General features: G+C 43.4%; 1 protein-coding gene across 1 annotated transcript in view; it reads right to left on the bottom strand.

The window, feature by feature from the left end:
• Positions 1 to 4,592: 4,592 nt before the first annotated feature.
• The window catches only part of GMIP (GEM interacting protein), an 80,954-nt gene continuing 67,075 nt past the window's right edge, over positions 4,593 to 18,471 (bottom strand). The window contains exons 17-21 of the mRNA XM_028721151.2: positions 18,210 to 18,347; positions 15,661 to 15,857; positions 13,494 to 13,782; positions 10,333 to 10,444; positions 4,593 to 5,723 (exon numbers count right to left, since the gene is read on the bottom strand). Coding sequence (XP_028576984.2) covers positions 5,329 to 5,723; positions 10,333 to 10,444; positions 13,494 to 13,782; positions 15,661 to 15,857; positions 18,210 to 18,347 — 1,131 coding nt within the window. The 3' untranslated portion in view covers positions 4,593 to 5,328. The remainder of the gene's footprint in view (positions 5,724 to 10,332; positions 10,445 to 13,493; positions 13,783 to 15,660; positions 15,858 to 18,209; positions 18,348 to 18,471) is intronic.

Genomic DNA, 18,471 nt, shown 5'->3' with positions numbered 1-18,471 from the left:
CAAAGCCAGTGGACCTGATGGGATACCTGCCAAAGTTTTCAAAGTGGGCCGGATTAAATTTACACAACCACTTCACAAGCTCATCAAAGAAATCTGGGAGAGGAGATCCCGGCAGACTTTATGGATGCCAGAGTTATCAATCTTTTTTAAAAAAAGGTGATAGAACTGCAGAAATTATTGAGACATCTCTTTATTAGCTGCAGCCTGCAAACCTCTTGCAAGGATCTTAGCAAACTGTCTCTTAACAATATCTGGGGCGACCTTTCCTAAATCCCAAAATGGTTTTAGACCTTCTAGGACAGGCATCCCCAACCTGCGCCCCTCCAGATGTTTTGGCCTACAACTCCCATGATTCCTAGCTAACAGGACCAGTGGTGATTGGTAGTCCAAAAATCTGGAGGGCCAAAGGTTGGGGATGCCTGTTCTAGGGGGCAGTAGGCATGATTTTCACTGCTCGACAGCTTCAAGAAAAATGCAGCTAGCAAAACCAACCCCTGTATATGGCGTTTATTGACCTTACTAAGGCCTTTGACACTGTAAATCGTAATGCCCTATGGACTGTTCTTCTGGAAATCGACTACCCAGATATATTTGTGAACACCCTTTGGCTCCTCCATGATAATATGACAGCAACTATTGCGGATAACACTTGCTCTCAAAGTGAACCATTCACAGTGGAATTGGGCATTAAACAGGGATGTGTTATCGCCCTTCATTGCCATGATCCTACACATTGTCGAAGCGAAACCTCCCACCAGGGTAGAAATCATATATCAAACAGATGGAAAGTTCTTTAATCTGAGTAGGCTGAAAGCAAAGAGTAAAGTTACTGTAACTTCCATCGGAGAGCTTCAATATGCTGATGACAACGTTGTGTGTGCACACTCAGAGGATGACCTCCAAACCATCCTAAATATCTTCGCAGAAGCTTACAAAAAGCTTGGCCTGTTGCTCAAAATCCAAAAAACCAAAGTGCTGCACCAACAAGCACAAAACAACCCTTCCGCAGCACCACAGATCCAACTCAATGGTGTAACTTTGGAAAGTGTCAATCACTTCTCCTACCTGGGCAGTTATCCTTCCACAAGGACTGACATTGATGCTGAAATCCAGCATCGCCTGAGCTCTGTGAGCGCAGCTATCTCCTGATTGAAGTGCAGAGCATTTGAGTAGTGGGACATTTGCAGGGAAACCAAAGCTATCGTACTACCAAGCTTACTGTATGCTTGTCAAACATGGACCACTTATAAATGCCATCTCTGACTCCTTGAAAGATTTCATCAATGGTGTCTCCAAAATTTTTTACACATCACTTGGAAAGACAGGCGAACTAAGATCAGCAGTGTTGAAGCAATGATTCTTCAACATCAACTTCATTGGACTGGTCATGTTGTTTGGATGCCTCACTATCGTCTTCCAAAGCAACTACTCTATTCTGAACCCAAGAATGGAAAGCAAAATACCGATGGACAACAAAAGAGGTTTAAAGATGCTCTCAAGGCACATCTAAAAGAATGTAACATAAGCACTGATAACTGGGCAACGCTGGCCTGTGAGCCTTTACCGAAGGTGTCATGGGCTTTGAAGAAGCGTGAACTCAGGGCAAAAGGGAGAAATGTGTTAAGAGGAAGGCACTCTTGGCAAACCCTCATCCTGATCAACTCCCACCTGGAAACCTGTGTCTCCACTGTGGAAGGACGTGTGGATCCAGAACTGGCCTCCACAGTCACTTATGGACTCACTGTTAAAACCGTGTTCATGGAAGACCATCTTAGTCGTCTACAAGTGATCTCCTGAGAAGAAAATGATGTTTGCATTAATTGATAAATATGTGTAATGCTAGCTATGCGTAGATGTGTAGCTGGCTGTGGCACCATTGCACCCTGACTGCATGTGGATTTAGACTGAAGATGCAGGACCGTGTGTGTGTGTGGGGAATGGCTGTTTTGAGATCTGCCTTGAGACCGGCATGACTTCAGCCCAAGGTTGCTTCCTGCCACTTTGTGGTGGTACCACTTTGTGGTACTCACAAGCCACCTCCTTTCTTCTCCTGCCTCCTGTTACCAGAATCCAGTGCCCCGTTTCTATTCCCAGTTACCACCACCTGCAGCTACACGATTACGCCTTGAGAAAGATCTGTCCCGTCTCTTTTCCTCTCCCTGCCCCCCCTTTCTTTCGTTCATTGCCACCGGTTTCAAATAAAGGCATCTGCCTGCCCCCTTTTCATCTCGTCGCCTACGGGCAAGATTGAAAGGAATCAGCTGTCCCACTTCAACATCCTTGCTCCACAGCGCCCCTAGTGGCTGGCTTCCTGGTACTGCAGCTATGGAACATTCTGCAAGACTAAGAGCGACAAAGGAGCGAGCTCTCGAAACCAGAGCTTTCACTAGGAACTGCTCAGCTAAGAAAATGTCGCATCTCTCTTCGAAAAATTATTTTTCTTCCTGTAACCTTGTGTAAAATCGCTTGTAAAGGTATGATTTTGTTCCTAAACTGTAGACCAAGTGTGCTACGCCTTGCATCGTGGGAATCCTACTGCCACCCATAATCCCTAAAGTCAGGCAGGCAGACTCTCCAGGGGAAACCCCACCTTTAAGGGCTCTGGCAACTGTTTAAGGATTACCCCTCTTATCCAGGGGCTTCTGCATAATGGGGACCTCTGGGCGCTGCATTGTTGCCTTAATGGGTCACAGGAAAAACCTGTTTCTAGCCCAAACTCCAGAATGTAGCTTCTCCGCCTGGAGGTGTGATGCATCTGTGACACTGACCCCATGGGACTTGGATGTTTGGGAAAGAAGAAGACTTAATTTTTTCTCCTCAATGTAAAGTTATAAAAAAAACATGCACACTTTCTCCAACTTTGGTTGACCAATACACTGACCAAAGGCTTAATAGCCCGCTTTGCAGTGCATTACACCTGGTTGTCTCTTCTTGTTTCTTCTCTGCTCTGACCGAGGAACCTAGCATCCAGCCGGGAGTCGCCTCAGGTGCTCTCTGGCAATTGCTTCACTTGTGGCAAATTTCCCATTCTGCTAGCATTACATTCTGTGTCAGAAATGGCATGTAGCCAGCAGGCGCATACAAAGGCATGTACTTCAGGGCTGGAAGTCCCAACTGGTAGCAGGTTCCCCTTCACATGAAGTAGCTTGCCAGCGTGCAACCAAGGCTTGAACCTTTACTTTACCTTTTGACCTGGGGGACAGACAAGGCAGACATGGATCTGCCCACTCCTTCACTGCCCACTTCTGCCATCCACAGAGGTCACGCAGAGAGCCAGTGTGGTGTAGTGGTTAAGAGCGGTAGTCTCATAATCTGGGGAACCGGGTTCGCGTCTCCGCTCCTCCACATGCAGCTGCTGGGTGACCTTGGGCCAGTCACACTTCTTTGAAGTCTCTCAGCCCCACTCACCTCACAGCGTGTTTGTTGTGGGGGAGGAAGGGAAAGGAGAATGTTAGCCGCTTTGAGACTCCTGAAGGGGAGTGAAAGGCGGGATATCAAATCCAAACTCTTCCTCTTCTTCTTCTTCACCTGCTGTGGTGAGAGAACTCAAAGCAGGCAAGGAGGGGGGCTTACTACACTCCCTTACTACACTCCTTTGCTCTTTCCAGGCATTGTCCACACTTTAAAGCTCTATGCCCGAGTGGTCTTTTTTCTTTTTGGTCTGGAGCTCTGCCCACCAAAACCCACTCTTTAAAGTTCAACCAGAGCAAATGGAAATCCACAGAAAACCTGACTTGATGTTTGCTTCAACTGAGCGTGAAAGAGCGGGTTTTTGCAGGCAAAGCTGGGAGGGGAGAGAGAGAGAGAGAACCACCATGCTGGGACATGGAGCTTTTAAGCATGGACTTGTGCCTGGAAAGAGAGGAGCTAAAGGTAAGTGTGTCTGAGCCCTAAGCATGGAGGACAGAACTGGGGAAGAAATGGTGGGAGGAGTCGCAGTCGCCTTGTTGTCTCCTACTCCATGGATGGCAGAAACATGCAGTAAATGCAACTTCCTGCAAAGAACTGAACAAAGGAATTCCATAATCTATGAAGCAGCCAAAGCTGCACAGAGAACCTAAATATAGATGAGCGCGATCAGGCTGATGTTGAAACATCCTAGCAGCACCTTCTCCACCCACCTCTGCAGCAGGCAGCCTCCCAAGGACAGTAGCTGTCCTGCCTCCATGTGTCCTCTGCCAGTCACGCTTCCCTCCTCACTTATAGCATTACAACTTACCTTTGCCCCAAACTCTGCAATTCTAGGCAGGCACAGAAGAAGAAAAGGCACAGAAAATGAAACTGCAAAGCATTGCTTCCTGAGAATCTGTTCTCTTTTGTAAAAAAAACCAAAAAAAAAACCACACACACACACACACACACACACACAAAAACCAGAACAAAAACAGTTTGTAGCTCTGAAGACTGCAAAGATGGGTTTGGATTTTTTGGGCAATACCCCCTGAAAGCTCAGAAGCAAGAGAGGTAGCTGTTACAAGATTTCCAAAGCTCAGGCAGTGGGGCTCCACTGCCCCCTCGGTATGAACAGCAGCAGTAGAATAAATAATGCACAAAAGTAAGAAATAAAAATAATAGAAGTATGCAAAGTAAGAGAAGTTATGAAACTTTGCTTAATTTGCAAAATTTATATAGGTCACGGAACTCACCTTTCTCAATATTTTGGTATCTTTAAACCTGCCGAATATAGCCCTGCATGTGGCAGTCTGGTCTGGTTGAGCCCCCCCATCATGTAGTCTCAGCGTAATGTCATCACCTTTTCAAACCATACCCAGCCCAGGTGGAAAAACCACCCCTGAACCACCCTGGATTTTACTTGAACAGTCATGCCCTGCCCCCAAACACCCCAAATGTGTTTTATCCCCAACACGACCCCTGGAAAAACAGCCACCCCATGCTGACAAACGACTCCCCTGGGACCTCAAGCAACATCCTGCTATGCCTTAGGCTCTGCCCTTGACTCTTCTTCCCACCAAATGCTCCTGGCTGCCCCCTGGAAGTCGCCCTTCAGCATCAGCCCCATTTCGAGAGACTGCACCAATGGCTTTGTAGCTTACAGCAACCCAGCAGCTCCACACTGGCTCCTCGCCTCCATTGCAAAGCAAGAAATGCAACAGTTAAATCTGGAGGGGGCATCATCCCTCCTAGGTTTCTGTGAGATACACCCAGGGCTGTTTCTTCCCCAGTTCTCAAGTGTACTCTTAGGTGAACAGCAGTTTTTCCTGCTTTTGCAAAGTTAGGGTCTAGTTATTCCAAATTGTTCCTGGAACTAGAATTCAAGCCCTTTGTCTGGTTTGCTTCCTAAAAAATTAAAACAAAAACATTTAAGGCTCAAGATTCAGTCCTGCTTCCTCCCAATGCATCCACAGGCTCTCCCTCCAGTGGGTTTTCCAGCACTGCAGGACAGCAGTCTTGGCTCCCATTCTGAGTCTGGAACTTGGAGACAATCCTGGCAGTCTCCGGAGTGATCTCAAAGTGCTTGCGCTGCCCTCGAGTGTCTGGTGAGTTGCTGCGGCTGTTTGTACCTTGCTCCAGGAGACGGCTTCCTGCCTCTGAGCCAGCCATGGTAGCAGCCAGCAGGGGCAGACTGGACACTATGGGGGTGACAGTGCGAGGGTGCTTCACAGGCATCCGGCTGAAGCGCCCCCTGGTCTGTGGGCTGACATTGGCAGCTTCAGGGTCAAGTATAGCATCATTCTGTTTGGTGCCATCACTGCTGTTCAACTCTGAGTGAGGAGAAGAGACATTATGGAGAATTAGGGAAGCAGACCACCTATTGAATGTATCATCCCAGGAAGCAACATATCTTAACTTGAAAGATGTCCCAAATCTAAGGATTTAGATATCTTATGGCTAAAAATAAAGGAGGAATTCAAACAGAGTGAAATACATATGGAGAAAAAGCTAGGAGAGATGCATGAGTTGAGAGACAAGAAAATAGAGGGAGTAGTAGGCGAACTGTCTAGTAAAATTAAAGACTTAACAATTCGATCAAAGACTATGGAAGAAACAAACAAAAAAATACAAAAAGAAATGAAAGAACAAAGGAAGGAGACAGATAGGATAAAAGATGAAATAGATGAAAAGATGAAACTGAATAGAAATCAAGATCAAGTTCTGGATAATTTAGCGATGATTGAAATGAAACAGAAACAGCTAAACCTAAAGTTTAGAGGAGTAGGAGAAGAAGCAAATGAGAACATTAAAGAAAAAATGACTAAAGAACTAGCGAAATGGTTGGAATTGAAAGCAGAAGAGGTTGCATATACGATGGAAAATGCTTTTAGAATAAAAATGAGGTCTAAACAAGTAAAATCAAAAAATCAGAAAAGAAAAAACGTAACCAAGGGAAACTGCCAAGATCCTTTAATAACCTGGAGGAAAATTTAGATTTAATAGACATCTGGAGATACAAACACCCAATAGAGAAGCAATTCACCTTCTTTTCAGAACCACATAAGAGTTGGGGCAGAATTGATCAAATTTGGGTCTCAAGAGAACTAACATTAAGAACTCTGAAATGTGAAATCCAACCTAGAACTCTCTCTGATCATAATTCGATAGTTTTTGAAATAAAAGGTGTATCACAGGGCGGGTTCAGGTGGAGAATGAATGAATATCTACTGGAGAGTGAAGAAATTATTGAAAAGGCCAAAGTCACCTTAAAAGACTATTTCAGTTTGAATCTTAATAAAGAAACAAACATAGATGTAGTCTGGGATGCCAGCAAGGCGTTCCTAAGAGGTTTTCTCATCCAGCAAAACAGTTATAAGAGGAAAGTAAGAGAACAAAAGAAAGAGGAAATCCTCAGTCAGTTAAGAGAATGTGAGAAAAAATTAACAACAAATCCGAAAGACGAACAAAACATACAAATAATAAAAATATTACAAACACAGTATTCAATGCTAACAAGTCAAGAAGTTGAATGGAAAATTAAGTCAACTTCGAATCAGCTAACAAAACAGGTAAATTATTAGCTTGGCAATTGCGAAGAAGGCAAAAACAAAATGTGATAAATAAGATAAAAATAGAGGAGCAATTGATAGAAGACCCAAAAGAAATAAAGGAAAACTTCCTCAAATTTGAAAATTTTCCTCAAATTTTATGAGAAATTGTATAAAAAGGAAGATGAAGAGATAACCCGAATAGAAAAATATTTAGAAGACTACAGCGGGAAAACTATAACAGAGGAAGAAAGAACTCAATTAAATAAACCCATAGAAGCAGAAGAGATCCAGGGTGTGATAAAGAAGATGAAACCAGGGAAAAGATGAAAATTTGGGAAAAGATGAAAGAGAAAAATTAGAGATACAGAATGGAATCAAGGTGGTTAAAAAAATAAAATATTTGGGAATTTGGCTAACTACAAAAAACATAAACTTAATTCAGGACAATTATTTTACAACATGGAAGGAAATTAAAAAAGATCTAGATACGTGGAACAGAGTAAAACTTTTGTGGTCGGGAAGGATGGCGGCAATAAAAATGAACATACTCCCAAAAATGTTATTTTTATTCCAAAACATTCCAGTGATTAAAGGTTCCACAATGTTTAAAGATTGGCAAAAAACTTTTTCGAAATTTATATGGCAAGGGAAAAGACCGAGAATTAGATTCAAATTACTCACAGATCGGAAAGAAAGAGGGGGATTCTCGGTGCCAAACCTGAAATTATATTTCGAAGCCTCCTGCCTTTGCTGGATCAAAGATTGGATTAATTTGGAAAACACTGACCTGCTAGACCTAGAAGGCTTCAACAACAGATTCGGTTGGCATGCCTATTTGTGGCTAAATAAAGAAAAGGTACATAAAGGTTTTTCAAACCATATTATCAGAGGGCCACTACATGAAGTTTGGGAGAAAAATAAAAAACTTTTGGAATGGAAAACACCCTGGTGGCTATCACCAATTGACATCCTTACAACCAAAAAAGCAAACATGGAAGGAGAAAGACTGACTTATGAAGACCTACTGATAAGATCAGAAAGCGGCTGGAAATTGAGAACATATGAGGAGTTGAAAGATAAATTAACAGGCTGGCTGCAATTTCATCAAATAAATGCAGTATGGAAGGAAGATAAAAAAGTAGGGATAAATGAGAAAAAAATCTAAATTTCAGATAGAAATAATTGACGGTAAAACCAAGTTATTATCTAAAATGTATAACATATTTTTAGAATGGGACACTAAAGATGAAGAAATAAAGGAGGTCATGACAAAATGGGCAATGGACTTGGGACACAATATAGAATATGATAAGTGGTTGAAATTATGGAGCAGTGGAATGAAATTCACGGCATGCGTTACGCTTAGAGAAAATTTGGAAAAAATGATGTATAGGTGGTACATCACACCGGCAAAACTAGGGAAAATGTACAAAACAGGAAATAAGGCTTGCTGGAAGTGTAAAATCAAAGAAGGCAATTTCTACCATATGTGGTGGACCTGCGAAGAAATGAAGAAGTTCTGGGAACTTGTTTATAATGAGTTAAAAAAAATATTTAAATACACTTTCCCTAAAAGACCAGAAGCCTTCTTACTAGGAATAATTGGGGATGAAATTAAAAAAGAAGATAAGACACTATTCCAATACGCAACAGTAGCGACTAGAATATTAATAGCACAAAATTGGAAAAGCCCAAACACTCCAACTATCAGAGATTGGCAAACAAAATTATTTGAATATGTTGAACTAGCAAAAATGACGCAAAAAAATAGAAACCAAAAAAACCAAAAAGTTTATTAGTGACTGGAATAAATTTATGGTATACATTGAAAGAAACTATAGGAACTTAAAAACTACAGAAGGTTTGATATAAATCTTACGATGCGCAAACCATTAACAATTAAAGCTGCAGAAAAAAGAAAGAAGTTTTATTAAGAAGCCCGAAATCGGGAGGGAAGGAGGTCAATAGGCATGTAGAGGAAAGATTTAAAGATATAAAGATATAAAGATTTAAGGAAAAAGACAAAGAATTGTAATGGAAACTGATGCTATTTTTGTGTTATGCATGGATATTTCTTTTGAAATTGTTGATTTGTTTTTTCTTTTGGTTATTTAAGTGAAATTCAATAAAAATAATTTTTTTAAAAAAGAAAGATGTCCCAAAGCAATGCTTATTAAAAGTTAATGACGAGGAAAGCTCCTCTTTGATCACTTCCTTTGTTGGGCTTCCCCAAGCACTGGAGTTGAGGTGGAGAGACACTGGGAGGAAAATGGTGGTTTTGATCCATGGCAGAGATTTAAATAAAGCAGGGATGATGGGACAAGGAGTTGTTTTTTAAAAAAACAGAATAAAACCTAGTTTTATGATGGAAAAATAGCAGAGATGGATGCAACACAGAAGCTAACACAACAGAGCCTTTCTAAACTTCCTTCTTGCTGTACTCAAACCTTGTTTTAAACTGCCATCCCCCCCCCGCAGTGTCACTTCTGCCTGCTCTATTCAAACCTCTGCCATTATTTAAAATCACCAGTGTTCCTCCATCCCTGCTTTATTGAAACCTCTGCCATTGTTTAAAACAACCACTTTTTCCCTCTCTGTGTGACTTTACAGCCCTGTTTCACTCATTTCTCTGCCATTGTTTAAAACTGCAATTTTCCTCTCAGTGTCTCTTTATCTCCCTTTACTCAAAACTTCTGTCATTGTTTAGAACAGTCCCTTCCCCCTGCTTTTGGTGTATCTCCCTGTATCTCCAGTACTCAAACTTCTCCCTTTCCAATTCCTTAGCTGCCTCATGTGAGAGATATAAAATATGCAATGCTCTAAAATACTCCATAGTACTTTCATACAATGTTTTGACAATGAAGGTCCTTTAGTCAAACCTCTGCTGTGGTTTAAAATCACCATTTTTCTTTCAGTTCTCTCTATCTCTGCTTTACTCAAATGTCTGCCATTTCTTTAACCACTTCCCCCCTCTCACTGTCTCTCCCTTCCTACTCCTATGCCATGACCTCTGCTGTTGCGCAACCTGCCTTCACTTTTGCACCCCCACAGCACCATGACTTCACGCCAAACCAGGAGTGATGTGGCAATACAAATCCTCCTATGGGGGGTCATACCTTTCTTATTATATCGAGATATATCATTTGGGTTTGGCCATTCTAATACTAGAGCAGGCAAAATTTAGAATGCAGTGGCTTCTCGAAATTTTGATATAGAAACATTATCTAGAGAGACAGGGTGTCTGGAAGTTATGAGGGAGACATTGTGGATCTTAATGGTTTGGAGGAAGAGTGGGGCACTGTTGAACCTGAAGAATACTATATTCTCTCCCCAAAATAGGAACCAATATTCTTTAAATGCCTGATCAGGATCTAGGAAAGAACTTTACCTATAGTTTCCCCACTTTCAGGAAAGTGGGTTTGCTCCATACACTGCTTCTGCCTGGCAGGATCCACAGCAGTGCTATTGTCTTCATCCAGATACGGCTTAGAGGAGGACTTCTGTTGGAAGGAAAAGCCATGTTTGTGAATCTGTGTATTGTGCTCCCCATATAGCCACACCTGTATGAAGGTGTGGCTGCTGCAAGAAAAGCAAACTTGCTAAAGGACTTTCAAAAAGTTAGAATCAGAGTCAGAGGGAAAGAATCCCATTACTGTGTATGTATATAATCATTTAATTACAGAATTTCATTTAAAAGTTTTAAATTCAAGTGCCACATTTTTTTAAAAAATGTGTGTGGGGGAGTATTTTCATTATTTTATAAATATTTTTGTTTCAGAATGTTCCCTGTTGAAACATCCAATGCTCACATTTTGTTTTCAGAATTTGATACTGGTCACTGCCATTTGTCGTACCATGTGCTTTTGAAATGTCAAAAAATGGATCTATTCTGATAAAGTTGAAATGTTGGCAAAATTTCGCTCCCCCCACCCCCATACACTGCTTGGCAATTTATTTTTTAAAATTGAGATCCTTGTAAAATGTAGAACATTGGTGTCTCCATCGCAGTTTGCACCACAGAGGTCAACCACATGCAGACTGACAAGCTCAGAAGAAAAGATGGAGGCAACAGAATATGAGAAATGAGGGATCCTTGTATGCCCAGTAATCATAAGGCCTGTTACTCATATTGGCAGTAGTCTTAGAACCAAGGTATGTGCTGAGCAGAAGCACATGGATTGTACTGCGCCAAACTACAGATCAGGGACTGCATTTTGACCACAAACTTGACATGAGCCAACAGTGTGACGCGGCAGCTAAAAAAGCCAATGCAATTCTGGGCTGCATCAATAGGAGTATAGCATCTAGATCAAGGGAAGTAATAGTGCCACTGTATTCTGCTCTGGTCAGACCTCACCTGGAGTACTGTGTCCAGTTCTGGGCACCACAGTTCAAGAAGGACACTGACAAACTGGAACGTGTCCAGAGGAGGGCAACCAAAATGGTCAAAGGCCTGGAAACGATGCCTTATGAGGAACGGCTAAGGGAGCTGGGCATGTTTAGCCTGGAGAAGAGGAGGTTAAGGGGTGATATGATAGCCATGTTCAAATATATAAAAGGATGTCACATAGAGGAGGGAGAAAGGTTGTTTTCTGCTGCTCCAGAGAAGCGGACACGGAGCAATGGATCCAAACTACAAGAAAGAAGATTCCACCTAAACATCAGGAAGAACTTCCTGACAGTAAGAGCTGTTCGACAGTGGAATTTGCTGCCAAGGAGTGTGGTGGAGTCTCCTTCTTTGGAGGTCTTTAAGCAGAGGCTTGACAACCATATGTCAGGAGTGCTCTGATGGTGTTTCCTGCTTGGCAGGGGGTTGGACTCGATGGCCCTTGTGGTCTCTTCCAACTCTATGATTCTATGATTCTATGATTTTGAATTTTCTCCCATAAAACACTGCTTGCATATATAAAGCTTAGGAGAAGAGTTCTAGGCTAATTTTTCCCTTGACATGTTAGGTTTTCATGTGCAAAAGGTCATGCATATGTGACTCAAACATGCAATTCCTTTACCTGTAGCAAAAAGGGGTTCAGTCCAAAACAAAACCATCATGTGATTCTTCCACAGCTCAGCTCTTATAGTAAATTCAGAAATGGTCCACATTACCTAGTACCATCAACCTTGACTAGTAACAGCTTGATATGTCTCAAAAAAAAAAGTAAAATAAAAATCACCTGAGATCCTTTAGCTATAGAAACCAATGGTAGCTGTCAGTGAGGTGCCCTGGCTCTCCCAGCTTCCAAGCACCGTATGCCGCATGCACTTATGGAAGGAGCTTGGCCCTGGGCAATACAGTGGAGCCAGTCCATTGCTCTTGCCCTTCTGTGCCTGCACAGTGCTGAGCTCCCTGGGCCTCAGCTGCCTCCCTCCAGGAAGCTGGGAGAGCAGCAGCATCTCAGCCCACCAACAGCGACTGGATACCAAGGACGGAATATGTGGCCACATGTAGGGAAGGCATTTGTACTATAACCTGGCTATTTTCACCACTGTCCTGACCTTAGCAGCTACAGGACAACAACATGGTATGATCATTTTTCTCCTGACCTGGATACAGTCATGTTGTCCCACCAATGTCAAATACTCCTTTTATACATGATGATTTCTATATTGAATCTGGCATCCTGTGTTTTTGCAATTACTGTATTTTTCCATGTATAAGACAATGTTTTTGGCTAATTTTTAAAGTAATAAATTGGGGTTTGGCTTATACAGAGATGGGGGACGCGGGTGGTGCTGTGGGTAAAACCTCAGTGCCTAGGACTTGCCGATCGCATGGTTGGCGGTTCGAATCCCCGCGGTGGGGTGAGCTCCCGTCTTTCAGTCCCAGCTCCTGCCCACCTAGCAGTTCGAAAGCACCCCTAAGTGCAAGTAGATAAATAGGTACCGCTTTATAGCGGGAAGGTAAACGGCGTTTCCGTGTGCTGCGCTGGTGCTGGCTCGCCAGAGCAGCTTCGTCACGCTGGCCACGTGACCCGGAAGTGTCTCTGGACAGCGCTGGCCCCCGGCCTCTTAAGTGAGATGGGCGCACAACCCTAGAGTCGGACACGACTGGCCCGTACGGGCAGGTGTACCTTTACCTTATACAGAGATGGTGAATGCACAGGAGTTTTCAGAAACACTACTTACCTTCCTGCGGCTGCCATGAAAAAGCTGCCAGAACCAGTTCTGCCAGCCATCACAGGCTGATTGCCGGGAGGATCTTTAAATTTTCTAGCAAATGTCTGGGTTGGATTGTGTGTTTGGCGGGGGGACTGGGGGTTACACTTTGCCCACTTGGCCAAAAAAAGCTCAACAACCTTCTGCTGCCACCAATCATCCAGATTTTCACTTCTAGAGATATGGCAACCCTAAAATATCGATTTCTTAATTTTGGGTTCAAAAAAATAGGGGTCGTCTTCTACATGGGAACATCTTATACACAGAAAAATACGGTACTTCCCCTATTCTTAGCACCACCATTTTGAGGGGTGCCCATGGAAGTATATCTGTAGAGGCAATGTGGTAGGGAAATGAAGGGAAGCATGTGCTTGGGAATACCGCCCCCACTCCTACCTCAGAAGGTGCATCAACATCTCTTTCGCTGCTTGAAAGAGCTTCATTGGTAATTGCTTCTTTCAAAGAGTTTTCACGTTCACAAAGCACAGATGGAGGCAGGTCATCCATCCCAAAAATCCTTTCGTAGTTGAGGATGAGAAACTCAATCAGCTGGGACTGGTACCCTGAGTCCACGAGGCACGACATGGAAACTTCATTGCTCAAGGGAGGGTGGATTAGTGTGGGCCCAAATATGATCCCCAGGTTGTTGGGAGACATCTTGTTATCCTCATATCTCTCAGCCACTCTTGAGGGGGGAGGAGAGAGAATGAATCATCAAAGGTCTGAACCTAAACATTTTCCAGAAATGGGAGACACTGAGGTGCTTAGGCTACATTTTCAGTAAGGTAGGTAGTCATTTTCATGTTGTGACTTTGTGGATTCAGGGCTTCTCCACTTCATTCTGAAAAGGATCTCCATGGTTGGCATGCATGGGATGGGTCCTTCATCACTGGTGCCATTCAATAGGGGCTGTGACACTTAGGCAACTGCATTCCACATGGTACAGCAATGATGATAACGTCAGAGAAGGGATCACATTTTCCCAGCAGTGAAATCTGAAGAAGTGTATCTGAAGAAGTGTGCATGCACACGAAAGCTCATACCAAGAACTAACTTAGTTGGTCTTTAAGGTGCTACTGGAAGGAATTTTTTTATTTTCCCAGCAGTATAATATTGCTGCTTGAGTACTGGAAAAATACAATACCCCTTCAGGAGTGCTACCTTGAGGGAAGAGCCTAGACCCTACATAAAACATGAATAACCATTATAGCTTTATACTATTGGTGCAAAAGTAGTTGTGCTAACCTATCACCTGAGGTTCCCCTCACCTTGCAAGGATTTACTCTGGAGTTACCCTCTTCTCTTTACAATCTTCTGTTTTGTAGAAACACAGGAATCTTCCTTATACAAAGTCAGATTATTTGTCCATCTAGCCTAATATTGTCTACTTTGACTGGCAGCAGCTCTCCAGGGCTCCAGGCAGAGATCTTTTCCATCATCTGCTCCCCAATTGTTTGAACTAGAGATGCTGGGGATTGAAAACATGCGTTCTGCACATGAGCCTAGCCAGGATTTTTGTTGTGGGGGCAGTCAAAGTTGTTGAGCCCCCCTTGGCTATGCCCATGGTTCGGCAACTGAGCTGTGAATCTCCCTGCATAAGAATTCCCAAATCATTAGTTGCAGAACTTTAGCAAGATGGAGAGGTTTTTGTATGAGGTTTGGGGCTGACTGGGTCTCATGTGAATGGACTAAGTGGTCTGAATCCTATTCCATGACTGATCTTCTTATAGAGCAACCCCGGGGAAGCTTCTGAGGAACTTCAAGGATCACTGGATTCAGGTTGACCACCATTTCCCTAGAAGAAGATGCCACTAAGGTTGTGTGACATATGTTTGCATCAATGCGCAGCTCTGCCCTTAAGGAAGATGCAAACAGGTTTTTGTGGCTTGTGGAAGCTATTCTCAATTTTTGAATTTTAAAAGCATCTGGGGATGGAAAACATAAATTTCATACAGCACTATAGCTTCGGGGGTGGGGGCTAGCTAGGTTTTTTGCCCTGGGTGAAGCCTCCAGAGGGGCGCCATTGAGGCTCCCAGTCTACGTGTGTGTGAACATAAATGCACATGGGGTGTCAAACTGGGTCTGACTTGCGTGAAATAAAGTCTAGCTTTGCCCCTGGTTTTATATGTTCTACTGGTAGCCTGAGCAGGACACCCAAGTATCATGCAGATAAACACAGGCAGTGGCGTAGGGAGCCCCAATGAGACCTGGGGTGGGTGGGCGCACACTGCTTCATAGGGCCCTGGGCTTTCTAGGTATGAGTGGCTTTGTGTTTGCCCTGCAGCTTTCCCCTGCAAAACACTCTTTATTGCTGAATTGGAAGAAATGGCAATCTGCAGAAAACCCAGTTGCCATTTGGTCCATTTCAGAAGGAAACAGCAGGTTTTCCCAGGGGAAAGTGGCAGGGCAAACAGAGGTGTGGACCAATGGATCTGTATTGAAACTGGATACTTAACTCTTAAGGATATTTATACCCCACTTTAGAGCTTTGCAAAGAGCATCCAAAGCGGCCCTTATTCCTACAAGAAAAGAGCTCAGGAGTCACTGCTGGTCTCCCTGTTACCTGTAGAGGTGAGCAATGAGGTGCCGTAATGTGTTATAATTTGTTGGTAGCAGTTTGCGCAGTAAATCCTTTGTACTCTTGATGGGATCTGCCAAGGTCTTGGCATCAGCCCCTGTTTTGTATTCCATTCTCTGCACGCTCCTGGAGAGAGCCATGAAATCATCATACAGCTCGTACGGGAGCACAGGACTGGAAAGCTGTAAGAAGAAGGGAGGAGAAGATTTAGAAACACCCCCCCTTTACATGCGACTGCAAACGTTTTTCAGAGAAATGAGCGAACCACTTCCAGCAGAAGGTAAAAGCTCTTGTTTTCAAATATACCTTCCTTTTATTTTAATTGTATTGTTTTATTGTGTCATCGTTTGCTGTCCTGGGCTCCTTTGGAAGAGCGAGATAGAAAATAATTAATTGATCATCACAATCTTGTAAAAAATGCTGGTCTCCCAGGAGAAGAGCCTTCCTCCCTCAGCCACAGATCTACCATAGCATCTGGAGAGCCTACAGGCTGCTTTCGATAGTACAAAGAACAATGGAAAATAGAGAGCAGAGCAGATGCAACAGAACCATGGGCAGTCATGGGATGCCCTAACTACTCCAGGCAGGGGTCACTGACATTTTGGGGGGCCATTTGAAAATTGTTTTGGTCACCATAAACCCACACCCACATGCACAAACACTTCAACCAAACCATAGAGATGGGAAGGGAAATTGATTCAGTTTGCATTTAAAGAAGAAGATACCTAATTCACACACTGTGAAAAAATGCAGGTACTGGAACAGAGCCATGCTTCAAAATTCACACTTTTCAGTAATTAGCAGCACAGTTCTCCAGCCCAGCACAAAAATACATATAGTTGAGAAAAATGTGCACAAAACTGCCTATATTAGAGAAAGTCACATGCAAAAATGCATTATATTAGAGGAAACAGCACAGCTCTGGGGGGAAATGTGCATAGTAGAAGTAAGATGGTATACAAGCACATGCATATGAGGAGAAGTTTGCCCAAACTTATGATTTTTATGAGGACTTTAAATTTTTTTTAAAAATTGCAAAGAAATGTGGAATTGTGGAGAACTGAATGTTGGAAAAATGTGAAACCGAAATTGCCCATTTTGCCCATTTCTACTAAGCACACACCACAACCTATTCTACTGGCTACAACAGAATGCTTCTTTCGAGCCTAATTTCAGTGAAAGCTGAGGATCCTGGCGACCCCTGAATTAAGGGTTACTGTGCACATACGCAAGAAATAAAAATACATAATAAAACTAGTTAGAAATATCAGGGAATAAAGGAACAGAAGGAGCAGAATAACTACAGATTGGGGCACGTGCTGTGCAACTCATGAGCAAGCAAGAAGGAGCAGCAATGCCACAATAAACAAGACTAATGTAGAGTGTCTAGGACTTGCCGATCAGAAGGTCGGCGGTTCGAATCCCTGCGACGAGGTGAGCTCCCGTTGCTCGGTCCCTGCTCCTGCCAACCTAGCAGTTTGAAAGCACCTCAAAGTGCAAGTAGATAAATAGGTACCGCTCCGGCGGGAAGGTAAATGGCATTTCCGTGCGCTGCTCTGGTTCGCCAGAAGCATCTTAGTCCTGCTGGCCACATGACCCGGAAGCTGGACACCGGCTCCCTCAGCCAATAAAGTGAGATGAGCGCCGCAACCCCAGAGTCAGTCACGACTGGACCTAATGGCCAGGGGTCCCTTTACCTTTAATGTAGAGTGTGTGGGAGTTTTGTAGTCAAACCTAACAATGCATACCTGTGCTAGTTAGTATGTGAAGGGGTTAAGGACTACAGAGTTCAAAATTACTAGAGTAGACTCTGTGATGTCACATCCCCTTTCCTCCAAGGAGGGAGGAACTAAAGGTTTCATATTCCTTCCCCTCTCCCTTTAAACGGTGTAAGTTGAGCAGATGTCTGAGCCTGGGACTTCAGACTCAGTCCACATGTTTGAGAATCACTTCTGCATTTTGTAAGCAAGAATACCTTACTTGTGTTGTTTCTGCTGTAGCACTGAACAACGCATGAGTGAGACCTGTGATTACTGAAAAAAAGCATTTAAACTTACTAAAAGTTGTGGTCTATTAAGCTCAAGAGGGGCAGAGGCAGGGGAGAACTGTAAGCACTCATATGGGGACATTTAAAAGTCTAACGACCTATACAGTATTTCCCATGCTTTGTAAACGCAGTCTAGATCTGTGTTTTAAACTCTGCTGGGGGCTGCTTTGGCTGAAGTCAAGCCCCACACCCTATTTCTGAATTCATGCAGTCAGCTGTTTTTCTTTGTAGTTCCCCACACATCTGGGACTTCAGGATTAATTGGTATTCACCAGTTATTTCCCAACAGATTGAACCCAGTTGCATGTTTATTTTTTTATATTACATTTGTTTCCACCTTTAGATAAAATAGCACACACACTCGAAAAGGGTTGGGGATGTGTAGCTTGATGAGTTCCCAGAGTCTGCTAAAGACATAAACTTTGGGAAACCACTCTCAGGTTTAGAGAAATGAAATTCTAAGGATGTCTCCCCCTCCATTTCTTACCTCCTTAAGGAAATGTTTAAGGACTCCAGTGATGTCATGAGGTGAATGATCCGAGAGCTCCACCAGCCTCCAGCCACTCTCAAAGGCCTGACACAGCCTCTCCACCCGTGATTTGGCTCCACTGATGCGGTAAATGCCCTGCGTCAAGGACAAAAAAGAGACTGGGCCTGAGGCCACCACACATGATGTATGTGTCAGAAAGGGACCTGGGATTTCTCTCTGACTCAGCAGGGAGGCAGAGGTGTGTGTGCACGAGACTGGA

The sequence above is a fragment of the Podarcis muralis genome, chromosome 2 (assembly GCF_964188315.1).
Source record: "Podarcis muralis chromosome 2, rPodMur119.hap1.1, whole genome shotgun sequence".
Taxonomy (NCBI): Eukaryota; Metazoa; Chordata; class Lepidosauria; order Squamata; family Lacertidae; genus Podarcis; species Podarcis muralis.
Note: the sequence above shows the minus strand (reverse complement) of the source record. Positions and strands in the feature narration are given on the sequence as shown.